Source organism: Schistocerca nitens, chromosome 3 (assembly GCF_023898315.1).
Source record: "Schistocerca nitens isolate TAMUIC-IGC-003100 chromosome 3, iqSchNite1.1, whole genome shotgun sequence".
NCBI lineage: Eukaryota > Metazoa > Arthropoda > Insecta > Orthoptera > Acrididae > Schistocerca > Schistocerca nitens.
The window spans coordinates 218,937,914-218,954,899 of NC_064616.1; the positions used below are offsets into that span (position 1 = coordinate 218,937,914).

The following is a 16,986-nucleotide window of genomic DNA, read 5'->3' on the forward strand; positions in this document are numbered from 1 at the left end:
GGAGCTGCAGAAGACATGTAAACAAGCTCTTTCAGTAAAAAATGTCACAATAACAAATGACTCCATAAAGTGGCACCAATACATCAAGAAAATGCTACATAAAAAGTGGCAGATGAAAGAAGTACAACCAACTCCTAAAAGTTGTCCATATGGCAGATGTGGAAGACCACTGTAACCTCGCATCTCTCATATGCCAATTTGTAAGAGAAGAGATACAGCATTTTGTGGCAGCTACAACTGTCGGACCGAGTGAGCAAGAGACAGCAGCCATAAATGTCAAGTCCATGAGGCAGGAGAAAATAGGAGGAGGATGAAGAGGGGGTGTACCAATCTTTAGCACCAATCTCCACCACCATATGAATGCGTCGTAAAGAATGTACTCTGCTAACAAATGACCCAGCCATCAAATGACAACCCAGCACCCGACCAACGCAGATACAACTAAGTCCTCCAGCAAGAATAATGCACCATAGAATGACATACATTTGGAGGACAGTGGCCAATATACTAGTATGTTTCCACTGTTGGTGCCCTGGACGCACTGTATGCTACTGCAGATACAGAAGATGAGTATTTGATGACTACTATGCTGCAACACGTCAATCTTCACAACAGTCCCACTCATGCCAGTCAAACACAGATGATTATAATCTACCTGTGGGACAGGGCCCATCACCGTACCCTGGATGAAGTCTCTTGCCACTTGTCTAGCTGCTGAATTCAGGAAAACTAAACAAGACAACTACGCCATCATCGATGGCCAACATGTTCAGCTGTTAGTCAACTTGGGGGCTTATTTTACTGTAATGTTCAAAGCTGATCACCACCATCATCTCCAGCTCAAGAAGACTACATTCTGTGATGCGACAGTGTGATATGACAGTGATTGTGCTGAAGGACACAAATGGGACACAGGAACATGTTTTATTAGAATAACTATTATTGAGAGAACGCAGCCCTTCAAATTTATCATTTTAACGGAATGTAATCAATATTTTACACAGATGGGATGTCTTGCAAGCATTACAATAAGTCAGACTGTGGAAGACATGAGCTCCACATTGACAAAGTTATTTGAACAAGTACACACAACAAAGGTCGCTCTGGCCAGTTGTTTTCCAGTTAGGATGTGGTTCGCCGTCATCATCAATGAGATGAGTTCCAGTCATCGATCTAGAAGATCTGTGAAGCTCTTGTCAGTTGCAAAAAGCTACTCTGGCTCACAAAAGAAATCTATATGCCAAAAACGGTCATAAGCATTGGAGGTGGTCAAGAGGAACTACAGATTACTAACTGTCACAAGAGGCCACAGATCATCCTAAAGGTACGTGCATTGGAACAGTCGAACCAGTTCAAGAAGGGCAGATTAATGTCACTGATGATGAATTGCGCATCACTACCGTTACAGATAAAGTAGGGGAGGAAACTACTCTCAAAACTGCCGATGCACCCTAGCCCGATTGAGGAACAAAGTTGAACAGTGTTAGGCATTCAGTGCCACTTTTCAGATGCTTTCAAAACTGGAGTGGATAAAAGACAGACCAAACGGCCCATGGTGCACTGTATCAACAATGGGGATCACTAACCAAGCAGCCAGCACTCATATAGTGTACTGTTGGCTGAATGACGGGAGGAAGTGAAAAAGGTTCTGCAACATGACATCACTGAACCTAGTGTGTCCTTGGGTTGTCTGCTGTGGTCCTCATGAAGAAGCAGCGTGGCACTTGGTGTTTCTGTATCAAGTACTGATGAATGGAGGAAAAAAAGAAAAAGGTGTCTACCCAACGGTGCGCATTGCTGACACCCTAGACAGCTTGAGAGAAGTGCAGTATTTCTCAACTATGGACATGTTGACAGGCTACTGACAAATCGAGGTTAACGAAGCTGACTGGGAAAAAGACTACCTTCATAACTCTTGATTGTCACCAGGAGCTCCATGCTATGACATTTGGACTATGTAATGCTTAAGCCACCTTCAAGCATTTGATGGGCAACTAGCTTGGACATCACAAACAGACAACGTGTCTTTGCTATCTGGATGCCATCCTTTATGTTCCAAAGACATTCGAAGAACATCTAAGCTGCCTGACAACACAACTATGTTTATGTGTGTTCTGACAGTAGGCCTCCATCTGAATCTGAAAAATTGCCTCTTTGCTGTCCAAAAAATAAAAATCTTTGAGTACCCACCATATCCAGAGAAACAGTCAAAGATGGTCTGATTCCCAGACACATTTCTGATGTGAAGTTTTCACAGAATTTCCTCGTACTACTGACAATTCATTAGGGACTTTTGTACAAAGACATATCCCTTGCAAGGACTACTGCTGGGAGAACTAAACTTTCCTAGAATGTGGTATAAGAAATAATTTTCCTTGTCCTTACAGTGGCAATAACATCTTCTCCAGAGCTAGCACTGTGCAACGAGGATACCAAGACAGAACTTCGTATCAATTAGTGGTTATGGGATAGATGCAGGTCTAGTACAAAACTAGGAACATGCTGCAAAGTTAATAGCTTATGCTTCCAGAATACTCTTCAAGTCTGATAAGAACTACTCTGCAACAAAGAAAGAGTACCTTTCAGTTGTTTGGGTCATTAACAAGCTCCAGCCATATTTATTTGGCAACCCTTTCACCATCACAATGGACCACTATTCTCTATGCTGGCTGATTAGCCTGAAGGATCAATCTGTTGATTGATGAGATGAGCACATTACTTCATGAATATGTCATCAGAGAGGTATATAACAACTAACGCAAACACAAGGATGCCAATTGCCTTTCAAGGAATCCAGTTGTAGAGCACAGCAGTGTGGATGAAATGTTAGTCATTGCTGCATTAAATGACAGCTGCTGAACAGAGGGAAGATCCAGCATTGCTGTAAACCACAGAAGCCTTGAAGAATGAGGAACAAACAATACACAATTCCAATTAATAAATGGAACATTACACAAGAGGAACTGTCATCCCATGGTTACGTACCATCTCAGCTCATCTATGGCCAGCTATCCTGCAGCATTTCCACAACACTTCGACATCTGGACACCAGGGATTCACAAAGATTATCAGATGCAGGCATTAGTGACTCGACACTATCTGAGCTATCGTAGGGGATACCAGTGGCAGAAGCACATGCTACAATTAACTCAGGGCCATCCAACATCAATTCTGCTTGCAACAGCTTGGAATCTACCTCTTGTGGTGGTCGTCGAAGTCAACAAATGGGGATCCACTGCCTACCTCACCTATGCTGTCACCAAAGCTGTGCCAATTGAAAGCTCCAGAAATTTAAAGGTTCCTTGTAGAAGATTCATTTTGAAGCATGGAGCACCCTGTGTGGTGACCTCTGTGGACTTAATGGAAGACTTGGTATCAGTTTTTGATGCCTATAAAGTGAGTGGTGCTATTGGAAAAATTATCAAAATGCTACTTTGGGTCATATAATATTCTCCTTTGCTTGTCAGACATCACATATGAAGTCAAGGATAAGGGCCCTTCATCAAGAAGACAAAACTTAATCTACATCCTCCGTGTGAACCCTACTACAGTCCTGAGGTGCAGATTGACAGTGGGGGCTTCTCAGACAAGGAAATGGAAGACTTGCTTGATGATTGACAGAGTTTGATGGGAGGTGTTACCTTCGGTGCTAATCACATTGAAGAGGAGCTAACAACATGACCAGAACACAATGATCTGCCAGCACTGCTATACAGAGGAAAATGTATAGCCAGGATGCTGTAGTCAGTTCTAACGAGAACTTCTGGAGTTCTAACGAGAACTTCTGGAAGCACTGGATAGGTGTTTCTTGAGAAAAGGGAGCAGTGCTACAAGCAGTGTGGCATAGGGGTTTGTGTCACTGTCTGTCGTGCTGTGGGTCACCAGTTCAGACCTAACCAACCACAATTATTGACATTTAGTATTTGCCAGTAAACCCCTGACTTAAAAAATTGAATTCCTATGTATGATCAGTTTCAAACATCTGATTGCAAATACATTAATGTGTTAAATATTTGCTTTTAAGCATCTAAGTGAGAAAAATTCAAAAAAAGGTTTGAAATTGTGCTGAAAAGTTTGTTGGAAGTTGCTAAATGCTCTCATCATGAAACACTGGATGAATATAAACTGGGTAATTTGCAATTTTAAACAAAGGCTAGTTTTTCATGCATCTAAATGGTTATGATGACGTATTTCCTGAATTGTGTGTCTTACAATGATGTAATTTTGCAGGTACATTCAATCATATATGCGGATACAGTTAGCAAACTGTGTTGTGCATAGAGTTAGTAGTAAGAAGTAATACATGAAAACCTCATGCATGATGCTGAAGTCTGACTGTAGGAACAGTGAAAATGTAGTAAGTGATCAGCTTCTTTCCTTCCATCATTTTGTGGGAGTTGTCAGCTACAAAAGGTTTCCTAAAGGTTTGAAATTATGTGTAATCTGTGTTGAAGGTAACTAAGTGCTCATTCTTGAATACTGGATTAATGAAATCTGGGTATTTGCATGTGAAACAGCCATCTCTCAATGTTTTGGAGATTCACAGAAAAAGTTTGCATTTATCAAAGATTTTCATAACTAGTTTTAAAACTATGATGATACCTGGTGAAGGAGAGTTGGTATAGTAGTTGGTAAATGTTGACAACACCGTATTAGTTGCTGTATGAAATCAATTCGCTGGTGTGCATACAGTTTACATTAAGAAAATGTGAGATTGATATTCCCTACTGTTATTCCATAACTTTCACAATAAGGCTTATCTCTAATGTGTATTCGGTGGAAATGTCTATGGAATGATCCGTGATTATACCTCACACAAATTATGAAACTTATACATTGCAAGGCTTCGAGGGAATGTTTGTATTTGACTATATTATTGCCCTTTGATGCGAATTGATATTCTTCTTCCCATAGATGTCTTATTAGTCTATGTACAGTAGTCTTCAGGTCTGATGATGGTAATTAGATGGTTTTAATAGTGCTGTTTTGAGTGGCTGTTTTTGCTAAGTCACTGACCATTTCACTATATCATGTTAGCATATCCTTTGATCCACATAAATTTGATCTGCTTTCCGAGATATTTGTTTTCCTTTTTAGCACTGATGAAACCTGCATGTGTCTGTATATCTTTGAGTAAGCTTCTGCAATCCATGAAAATGTTTCTAATACTGACTGTCTGTGAATATTTTAAAGCTGCAAGTATAGCTGACATCTGCTGCGAAACTTGAAATTTCACTAGGAAGTAAAATCAGTTCGTTGTAACCTGTGCTTGGACAAAGGAATGCACACCCACTCTGCCATTATACTGATGGCTCCAAAACACCCGGTAAACACCAAAATCTTCTGGGAAATTATCAGCAATGCAGGTTTTTTTACTTAATGTTCTACTCCAGCATTTGCTTTTGTTGTAATGTAGAAGACATCCGCTACTGATATTTTTTTATAAAGGTAGTCTAAATTAGGATATCATACAATGCCTGCGAATTTTTTATGTGAAAATTCAAACAGCCTTTTAAGTAAAACCGACATTTATTAACATTCTACATATTTAATCTTCAGGTCCACATATTTAATTCTCAACATAGTCAGCCTGGCAGTAAATACATTTCTCACAGCGAGAGACTAGTTTGTTGATACTGCAGAATGTTTTACTCTGTTGACGGAGCCACAGACCAGCCTCTGCTTGCATTGTTTCATGACTATTAAAGTGAAGTTCACAAAGGTGTTCTTTAAATTTTGAAAACAGATTGAAATCGGATGGGGCCAAGTCAGGAATCTACGGAGGATGATTGATGACAGTGGACACAAGGCATCCGATTGCTGCAGATGTCGCAGCGCTCAAGTATGTTCTGGCATTGTCATGCTGCAGGAGAGGGTGTTCCATGTGTGTATCTACATTTACATCTACATAGATACTCTGCAAATCACATTTAAGTACCTGGCAGAGGATTCATCAAACCACCTTCACAATTCTCTATTATTACAGTCTCGTATAGTGTGTGGAAAGAACGAACATCTATATGTTTCCGTATGAGCTCTGGTTTCCCTTATTTTACTGTGGTGATCGTTTCTCCCTATGTAGGTCAGTGTCAACAAAATATTTTCGCAATCGGAGGAGAAAGTTGGTGATTGGAATTTCGTGAGAAGATTCCGTTGCAACGAAAAACGCCTTTCCTTTAACTATCTCCACCCCAAATCCTGTATCATTTCAGTAACACTCTCCCCCATATTTCGCGATAATGCAAAACGTGCTGCCCTTCTTTGAACTTTTTCCATGTACTCTGTCAGTCCTATCTGGTAAGGATCCCACACCATGCAGCAGTATTCTAAAAGAGGACGGAAATGTGTGGTGTAGGCAGTATCCTTAGTAGATCTGTTACATTTTCTAAGTGTCTTGCAAATAAAACGCAGTCTTTGATTAGCCTTCTCCACAACATTGTGTGTGTTCCTTCCAATTTAAGTTGTTCATAATTGTAATTCCTAGGTATTTAGTTGAATTTACGGCCTTTATATTTGACTGATTTATCGTGTAACCAAAGATTAACGGATTCCTTTCAGTACTCATGTGGATGACCTCACACTTTTCGTTATTGAGGGTCAACTGCCAATTTTCACACCATTCAGATATCTTTTCTAAATCGTTTTGCAGTTTGTTTTGATCTTCTGATGACTTTATTAGTCAATAAATGACAGCATTATCTGCAAACAACTTAAGACGGCTGCTCAGATTGTCTCCCAAAATGTCTATATAGATAAGGAACAGCAAAGGGCCTATAACACTAAATTGGGGAATGCCAGAAATCACTTCTATTTTACTCGATGACTTTCCGTCAATTACTACGAACTGTGACCTCTGACAGGAACTCACAAGTCCAGTCACATAACTGAGACAATATTCCATAAGGACACAATTTCACTATAAGCCGCTTGTGTAGTACAGTGTCAAAAGCCTTCTGGAAATCCAGAAATACAGAATTGATCTGAAATCCCTTGTCAATAGCACTCAACACTTCATGCGAATAAAGAAGCTAGTTGTGTTTCACAAGAATGATGTTTTCTAAACCCATGTTAACTTTGTATCAATAGACTGTTCTCTTCGAAGTAATTCATAATGTTCGAACACAATATATGTTCCAGAATCCTGCTGCATATCGACATTAATGATATGGGCCTGTAATTAAGTTGATTACTCCTACTACCTTTCTTGAATATTGGTGTGATCTGTGCAACTTTCTAGTCTTTGGATACGGATCTTTCGTTGAGTGAATGGTTGTATATGATTGTCAAGTATGGAGCTAATGCATCAGCATACTCTGAAAGGAACCTAATTGGTATAAAATCTGGACAAGAAGACGTGCTTCGAATTCAAAACTCTATCACAGCACACTGTTTCTCACACACTGACATAGTTATGCTACACACCACCATGTTACATGCTACAATTCAGAGTACTCCAGTAGCAGAGGGCTGCAAATATGCAGACGTTAATAAAAAGATGTAGAATTTTAACATTGTTTGTTTTACATAAAAAGTTTGAAGAGTTTTCAAACAAAAAAATTCAGAGGCATTACTTTTCAGCACACCCTCGGATCTCTTAATGCGTAGATTATGACAGAATTTTAAACTTTTAAATTCTGTCAATAACTATATAAAATTTTGAAAATTGAATTTTTGTTGCCCCTATGCTGCAGCTAGTACCAGGTTTCACGTTCCAAGTTCCTGGATAGTGTTTTAGTAATTTAGATCTGTTCTGGAATGTTCTTGAAGTTTCTTATGTTGGTAATGTTTGCATATTCAAGAATATTTAATGTTTGTACAATTAGCTGCATTCTCCACCCACGAGTTGAGTTCTGTTTTGGCTGTGCATTAGTGTTCATAATAAACATGCTTTAGGGCTAAGTGTTGTACTTCACTGACAACCCTCTTTTCAGATTTGGACTTGATTGTGATTTACAAATGTTACATAATTTGTAACAGCATTTAAAAACATGCTGAGTTATTAACACCAAATTCAGAAGACTGTAAACTCAGAAAACTAGTACACTCCTTGGCAGTGATTCAGTTATTTGGCATCCACACATACACATGGTTATACTGTGTGATGAAAACCTAGAATATCCCAAAGAACTACACATTGCTGAAGAACAAAAGATAATTGTAACAATTCAATTCCAACATGACAGCCTGCCTAATCTTATTCATAGAACTCATCCCAGAACTTCAGCCTTCAAATTATAGACAGCTACGAAAAAATTTAAGTGAACCATGGTTGTGAAAACACACGCAACCTCTTAGCATCAAATAATCCAGAGCTAATAATGAGCAGCAAAATGGATACAGTGATTAGTGAATACAGGGTTCCCATAACGAGACTGAACATCATAATTCCCATATCCAAATGAAAAATACGTCAATTAAAAAAAGCAGAAAAAATTCTGCTTGACACTGTCCTGACAGACAATCTCCACTCCTTCCAAATTAACAATGTAAGTGTACACCAGATGTTGCTTGAATTCAAAGAAAGAGTATCAACAGCAATTGAGAGATTTATACCAAATAAATTAACAAATGATAGAGTTGATCCCCCATGGGACACAGAACAGATCAGAACACTGTTGCACAAACAACGAGAACAGCATGCCAAATTCAAATGAATGCAAAATCCCCAAGATTGGCGGCCTTTTACAGAAGCTCAAAATCTAGCGCGGACTTCAATGCCAGATGCTTAAAATAGTTTCCACAATGAAAACTTGTCTCAAAACCTGGCAGAAAAACCAATGAGATTCTGGTTGTATGTAAAGTATGCTAGTGGTAAGAGACAATCAATGTCTTCTCTGCGCGATATCAATGGGAATAATATTGATGACAGTGCTGCTAACACAGAGCCTTCGGAAATTCCTTCACCAAAGAAGACAATGTAAATATTCCAGAATTCGAATCAAGAACAGCTACCAACATGAGTAACTTAGAAATAGACATCCCCAAATTAGTGATGCAACTTAAATCACTTAATAAAAACAAGTCCTCCAGCCCAGGGTGTATAGTAGTAGTAGAGTAGTAGAGGGGTTTTTTGGGCGCACGACAGCAAGGTCTTCAGCGCCTGTTCAGTAACATAGTAAGACGGGTGTCAAGAAAAAACTCAGAACAGTAATATAAAACTGAACATAAAACACGGGGAACAATCGTTGAAAAACATGTGCTCACCCACACCGAAGCGTGGGATGAAGCAGGGTGTCGGCAGTAAAACATGGAAAACACAGGAAGAAAATGGTAGAGGGAGCTAAAACAATGTAGCAGATGGAAGTGGCTGGCTGACCGCAAGGAAAAAATGGAAGAGTCAGCCACTCTGCAATACACTAAAACCTCCAGCCTAAAAGTTTAGGCCACAGTCCAGACACATCACAAAACTTAAATACCCTAGACACACACGTCTCATCGTTAGCTAAAACACAAGGCAGATCCCCATCAACTTGTGCTTCTGCCCTTGCATCACGGTATAAAATGCAGTCTGTTAAAATGTGGCGGACAGAGATGTGCACACCACAGGCATCACAAAACGGAGGATTCTCCCGCCGTAATAAAAAGCTATGTGTGAGAGGACAGTGCCCGATCCGAAGACGTGTGAGGGCCACCTGTTCCCGCCTGAGCAACCGGCAGGAGGAACGCCACGGCCGAGTGGTTGACTTTACCGACCGTAGTTTATTGGCCGTCACCGCCAGCCATTCGTCCTCCCACAACTCCATGCCCTTCCTGTGGAGTGCAGAGATGACAGACTGCAAGGGGATAGGACACTGGACCACATCCTGCTCTCTGCAGGCCTCCTTGGCAGCCCGATCGGCCTGTTCATTGCCCCATATTCCGACATGACCAAGCACCCAGCAGAAGGATACCTCTTTACCCCGCCGTTGGAGCAAGTACAGTTGGTCATATATCAGCTGGACCATCTCCTCAGCCGGGTACAGGTTCTGCAGTGATTGTAAGGCACTAAGAGAATCGGAGCAGAGAAGAAATCGATCGCCCCGAACACGATTCATCTGCTCCAGTGCCTTCAGGATCGCGTGGAGCTCCACTGTGAAAACGGTATATTCAGCAGGGAGGCGAATCCGGGTAACATGGGCAGGGAACACCACAGAACAGCCGAGGAAATTCTCCTGTTTGGAGCCATCAGTGTAAATGACAGTGAAACCGTGATGCACATCAAAAATGTTAAAAAACAGAGATTGGAATCTAAAATTTGGTGTGCTATCTTTCTTAAAATTAGTCAAATCTAAAATAAGTTTGGGTCTCCGGAGGAGCCAAGGTGAAGATCTGCTCCAACTGCGACGTAAAACACGAAGACCAGCCATAGACATCTCAGCGAGGCAATCCCCCAGAGTGTATACCAGTTAGGTTCCTTTCAGAGTATGCTGGTTCAGTAGCTCCATACTTGACAATGATTACAACCACTCACTTGATGAAAGATCCATATTCAAAGACTAGAAAATTGCAAGGTCACACCAATATTCCAGAAAGGCAATAGGAGTAATCCACAAAATTATAGGCCCGTATCGTTAATGTCAATATGCAACAGGATTCTGGAACATATATTGTGTTCAAACATTATAAATTATGTCAAAGAGAATGGTATATTGACACACAGCCAACATGAATTTACAAAGCATCATTCTTGTGAAACACAATTAGCCCATTACTCACATGATGTGTTGAGTGCTATCAACAAAGGATTTCAAATTGATTCCATACACATCTAGATTTCCCGAAGGTTTTTTAGACTGTACTTCACAAACAACTTGTTATAAAATTGCATCCTTACAGAATATTGTCACAGTTATGTGACTGGATTGATTGTTTCCTGTCAGAGTGGTCACAGGTTGTACTAACTGACAGAAAGATATCAAAACAGAAGTGATTTCTGAGGTTCCCGAAGGTAGTTTCATAGGCATTCTGCTGTTCCTTATCTATATAAATGATTTAGGAGACAAGCAGAGTGGCCATCTTAGGTTGTTTGCAGATGATGCTGTCATTTATTGCCTAGTAAAGTCATCAGAAGTTCAAAACCAATAGCAAAACAGTTTAGGAAAGATATCTGTATGTTGCAAAAAATTGGCAATTGACCCTAATTAACTGAAAGTGCTAAAAGGGATCTGTTAAACTTCAGTTACACACTAAATCAGTCAAATCTAAAGGCCGTAAATTCAACTAAGTATGTAGGAATTATAATTACCAACAACATCAATAGGAAAGAAGACACACAAAATGTGGGGAAGGACCAAAGACTGCATTTTATTGGCAGAACACTTAGAAGATGCAACAGATCCTCTAAAGAGATTGCCTACACTATGCTTGTCTGTCCTCTTTTGGAGTACTACTGTGTGGTGTGGGATCCTTACCAGATAGGATTAATGGAGTACGTTAAGAAAGTTCAAGGAAGGGCAGCAAGTTTTGTATTATCGAGAAACAGGAGAGTGAATGTCATGGACATGATGCAGGATTTGATGTGGACAGCATTAAAACAAAGGCATTTCTCATTGTGGCGTGATCTTTTCACGAAATTTCAATCACCAACTTATTTTCAATCACCAACTTTCTCCTTTGAATGTGAATATATTTTGTTGATGCTGACCTACATACGGAGAAACAATCATCATAATAAAATAAGAGAATGCATGGGACAATACAGGTGTTCGTTATTTCTGCAGATTGTTGACGAGTGAACTAACAGAGAATTATTGCGAAGGTCATTTGATGAACCCTCTGTCACACACTTAAGTGTGATTTGCAGAGTAGTCATGCAAATGTAGATATAGATGTAAATGTAAATGTCACATGGGGAAGACTGACCACAGTGTCCTAGATGTGTTAATAAACTTCACGTGAGACTTCATTCCAAAACATTGTTCTCATCTTAATCTTTGAAGCCTACTTACTCTTGTGTCAAACAATGTTACATAAGAATTTGGATAAAATGGTGAGCCATGTGAAAAAACGTCATTTCAAACACACTTCATGTACCAACAAAATTCAAGTTCTCAAAGAGGATAAAAAAGTTTCATAGAGATGAATCTTAAGAAACAAAAATTATAAATTCTCAAAATGAGCTTCATAGTAACCAGTTTGATTGCTAAAGACAAGCTGCATATTGAGATCCATAATGCAGTTAATGCATCAATGAAAACTTTATTGAGAAACTATATTTTCACAGTAGTTCAACTATGGTTCATTAGGACCATTTTGAATTAAGTGCGACCACTGTAACATAAATACCAAAGTACTAAATTGCTCATGTTGCTGATATAAAAAAAGGGTTAGAAGTGATATCAAAATAGGCTATCCCTTTAGGAACTATTCTGTATTTTTACTTACTAAAGTAACATGAAGCAGAGCTTGGGGAGAGTGGGACTGGCATGAGTCAGTTGACAAATTTAAACAAAGACATACACATAAGAAACCCAAAAATGAAAAGAAGATGATAGTTAAATTGGTAGTCCATCATGGGTGTGTGACAAAATAGGTATTTTTGTGGTATACGTACTTGTACTCAACTTACAGTGACAATACAAATACGGTAATACTGACCTGAATCAGTGTCTTCCAATTTCTCTTTAAGACGGGGAAATGCTGGTCGAAGAGCTTCAGGAAATTTTAAGAAAACCTTATACATCATAAGAACTGCTTTTTTACGTAGATATGATTTTGTTGAAGTGAGCTGGAATATAAGCAACATATTTACAGAAGAAAATTAAAATAAAAAATGAATTTTATAATACTAATAAATATTATCTACATTCTTAAAACAATTCAAAGAGTCCATGACATTTCCAAAATATAGTCTTTTAGTGTAACAAAACTTTACATTGGTAGAAATCACAATACTCAATGTTAATTATCTGTTAAAAAATACACACACACACACACACACACACACACACACACACACACACACAGACAGACAGATCAGCCACAGTTAAAAGATTTAAATTTAACCTGGGAGAGCAAAAGTTTATATCAACCACTTCAGATAAGTTATGTTACAGAAAACTGACCTCTGCAAAAAAAAATATTCAAATAAATTACTTTCTTTGTCTCCAATAATTACTACTATGTCGTTATTTGTTAACTGTTAATGTATTACTACAGTAATGACTATAGACACTAATAAAAGTAAGAGAGAGAATCTCATGTGTGTTGGCTGTAAACTAAGTACTGGCCAGCACTTCTGTCTAGTAAGTTTTCCCGATTGAATTTCCCTTTGATAAAATTATTATTGTACATTCTTTATCTATATGGCAGTTCAATGTTAGCTATTGCTTTAGGAGAGTTGTACACTTAAGCGAATGGTCCATGCTCTGTGCTTCGCATATGGTTGGAAATCACAATCTTATGGAGAATTTCCCAGTTGTGCAAACAGTCCACACCCAGTGGAGCTATGCATGCAACCCCTCTGTGCTGTGGACCATCCACATCAGTTAAAGACACAGGAACAACTTTCTGCATATACAGTCCTGTGGACACCACATGCAGATGAAGCAGATAAACTTCATTTCACCAAAATATTTCACTAGTGCGGCAATAAGATTGTTCAGCAGAGAATTTTGAACATTGTGAAGTTGGGAAAAGATCAGCCCATTCAACACTGATGCGATCTTAGGGGACATTACAGTAATTATAGGAATTAATACGTAATACTCAAAACACAAATGTAAAATTGTCTAATGCCCAATGAATGACATGCACAAGTTTTGAATTAATAAAAACTTTATTTAAATTAATCATCTTTCCTACACTTATACATGTTCTTATCTTAAGATACTGCAACTCATTCTGTTGGAGTACTAGTCTGACTCTTGAAAATGTCGAAAGGATATTTGTCTTGTATTCTACCAACGAGTTCGGTAAAAGAATGACTACACATGTGAAAATAATTGTAAAATTCATCCTCATAATTACACAATTTGGAACACAGTCTGAGGAATGATCCTTTCCTACATCCCTGTTCCACAACAGGATGCACCCAAAAGCTTTCACATGTGGAATTTCTCTTTTAGTATGTCAGATAGACTGAAATGATTTAAGCACAGCAGTCTGACCACCATACTTGCAATCAAACAGCAGAATGTGCTAGAGCACATAACACAGAGCACAGAACTCAGCACTCACTAGATTGCACACAGCAATGTGCACACACCTATCTGTGGAAACCATTGACACAGGCCACAAACTGCAAGCAGAACATGGAGTGTGGACCACCTGCTTAAGTGTATAATGGGCCTTAAGCTCTTGTCTTTGTATACTGACAGATTTCAGATGGATGCATATGCAACTCCTGTAGTTGTCTGTATCTTATGGACTTGTTGCTCTTGAAAGCCAATAAGCACTATTTAGTCCCTCATGAGATTGTAATGCCAGGAAGCATGTACAATTGTGTAGGGACCACCTTTATTATTGGCAAAATCTGTGCCAAAGATAGTATTACTAGCCACAAGACTAACACTTTTGTCAGTCAACACATTTACATTCTCTCTCTTCTTCCCCGCCTTTGTAATTCCATGTCCTATATCTCTGTCTTCTGCCCTAACTGCTGAAAAAGTCTCTTTAATATACTGACTATTACAATCATTAAGCACTGCCTACATGAAACGGATATATTTAAAATATAGATGTTATGGTAACAATAAATATCATACTTACAAGAGTCATTATATCATTTGCAAGATCTCTTGACAAATCAGCATTAATAAAACAGGAAAGTGCTGACAGTGCAACTCCAGCATCGTACTGATTTTGACTATTTAAATCCTTGCGAATCATGTTTGTTGTTAACATAAGCAACTGAAAATGATAATTTTGAGTTGTCATGAAAATTGTACAAATACGTATCATTTTGTTAACTGTGCATATATTTTTTTCTTTTTTTTAAAATCAGAAATCAACACACCTCCGTATCTGCGTGGAAGCACTGTGATGATGCTAAATATCCAATTCTTTTGTAGGTAAATTTTGATGAGCTCATTACTTCTATTATGTTAAATCCAGCCCAGCTAATGTCATATCCCAGCATTTGGAGCTGCAACAACCAATATTTTCAATCAATAATTTGTTTTATAAATAGCTTTAGTATGAATGTGATCTACATTTTCAAAATTACTTTTCAAGTCATAAGAAAAAAGGAAGATTGGGTTTAACTTCCCGTCGACACTGATGTCATTAGAGATAGAGCACAAGCTCAGATCGCGTCAAGGATGGGGAAGGAAATTGGCCGTGCCCTTTGAAAGGAACCATGCCAGTATTTGCCTCGAGTATTTTATAGGGAAATCATGGAAAACTGAAAACTGGATGGCTGGACACAAGTTTGTACTGTCATCCTCTTAAATGTGAGTCCAGTATGCTAACCACTGTGCCACCTCACTCAGTTTACAAGTCATGGCTTCAGACACTGTCAACCGACAGATTGATCAACATCACAAATTACTTCCCATTAAAGACAAGACTTCCACTTTGGAAGTTAAAAGTTCATATAAGTTTGAGGAGACAATGTATAAATGTAGTATGCACATGAAAGTTCGAGTGAATGTGCCCATGATGAGCACCCACAAACAGAAAAGTAAAAACCATCCATTAAATAAATAATATGATCTTATATAAAACAGTAGTAGCCATGATGGTCAAGTTGGTGAGGTGCTAGACTATCAACCCTGGGTAGGACTGAGGGTTTTCCTCATTTCAGTCCCTCCAGGATGATGCCAGGTCAACTCAGCCTGCTATCAAATCAAGTATCAGAGATCTTTACTGGGGGTAAAAGGGTGCAGGGGCAATGAGCTCGCTCCTGCTACCTCGTAGTGTTATGGTGAACAAAAGGTGGGTTGAGTGCCATAGACTTTACCTCTTTTAATATAAAGCAATAATATGGAATCAAACATTTCAGGCTAATTAATTATATGGTTCCAAAAGTACAAACAAAAACCCTTTTGTATCATCATAATAAAACATCAGCCACAATGTTGCTCTGTGTTAAATACATCATTTTTTTTCAATATAGTAGTAATAACACAAAAATACACATCTGAGATCTCCCAGCTCAGCTGAGAATGTTGACAGGATGCACCAGTCTAGCTTCCCTTACTTTAAAGATAATAAATTTATTTTATAAACTAGTATTTTATACTGATGGCTTTGTACAGCTTCCCGGAATTTTTGGAAATTCATTACATAATATAGTGCTCTACTGTAACTTTGTTGTAACAACCCTTTTTGGTGTATATTCGGACCACCTTTGGAGTAGCAGTAAGCAAAGTTATACTTCTTTTTTTTTAAAAAAAAAAAAGCACCGGTCTCGAGAGCATTCTATGCAGAAAAAATAATGTGTCATACAAGAAGAATACAAGATTTTTTAAGCTACAAATTGTGTGAAACTTATAGTTCAGAAATATGATGAAATTATTTGTAGCATATGCTCAGTACTTTCTAGAGATTTCTATAACATAGACTTAGCCTTGTAGGGGTCGCTCACTGCCAGGTCGGAAACCCCTACTGGTTTGTTAGGATGCAGACAAAGGAGATGTGTGGTATTATTAGACACAATGAAACAGTATTCAAAATTATTCTATTTATTACTCAGAATGCAAGTCATTGCTGTGGTTTTTGTGATGTTGTTGTTGTGGTCATCTTCAGTCCTGAGACTGGTTTGATGCAGTTCTCCATGCTACTCTATCATGTGCAAGCTGCTTCATCTCCCAGTACATACTGCAGCCTACATCCTTCTGAATCTGCTTAGTGTATTCATCTCTTGGTCTCCCTCTATGATTTTTACCCTCCATACTGCCCTCCAATACCAAATTGGTGATCCCTTGATGCCTCAGAACATATCCTACCAAGCAATCCCTTCTTCTAGTTAAGCCACAAACTCCTCTTCTCCCCAATTCTATTCAATACCTCCTTCATTAGTTATGTGATCTACCCATCTAATTTTCAGCATTCTTCTGTAGCACC

At 38.7% G+C, this 16,986-nt stretch overlaps 1 protein-coding gene across 3 annotated transcripts in view; it reads right to left on the bottom strand.

Annotated features, from left to right (window-relative positions):
- Positions 1-16,986, bottom strand: part of LOC126248173 (AP-3 complex subunit delta-1) — a 507,526-nt gene that overhangs the window by 420,433 nt on the left and 70,107 nt on the right. For all 3 annotated transcript variants that reach the window (XM_049948943.1, XM_049948941.1, XM_049948942.1), the window contains exons 4-6: positions 14,936-15,064; positions 14,689-14,829; positions 12,577-12,706 (exon numbers count right to left, since the gene is read on the bottom strand). In XM_049948943.1, the coding sequence (XP_049804900.1) occupies positions 12,577-12,706; positions 14,689-14,829; positions 14,936-15,064 (400 nt within the window). The remainder of the gene's footprint in view (positions 1-12,576; positions 12,707-14,688; positions 14,830-14,935; positions 15,065-16,986) is intronic.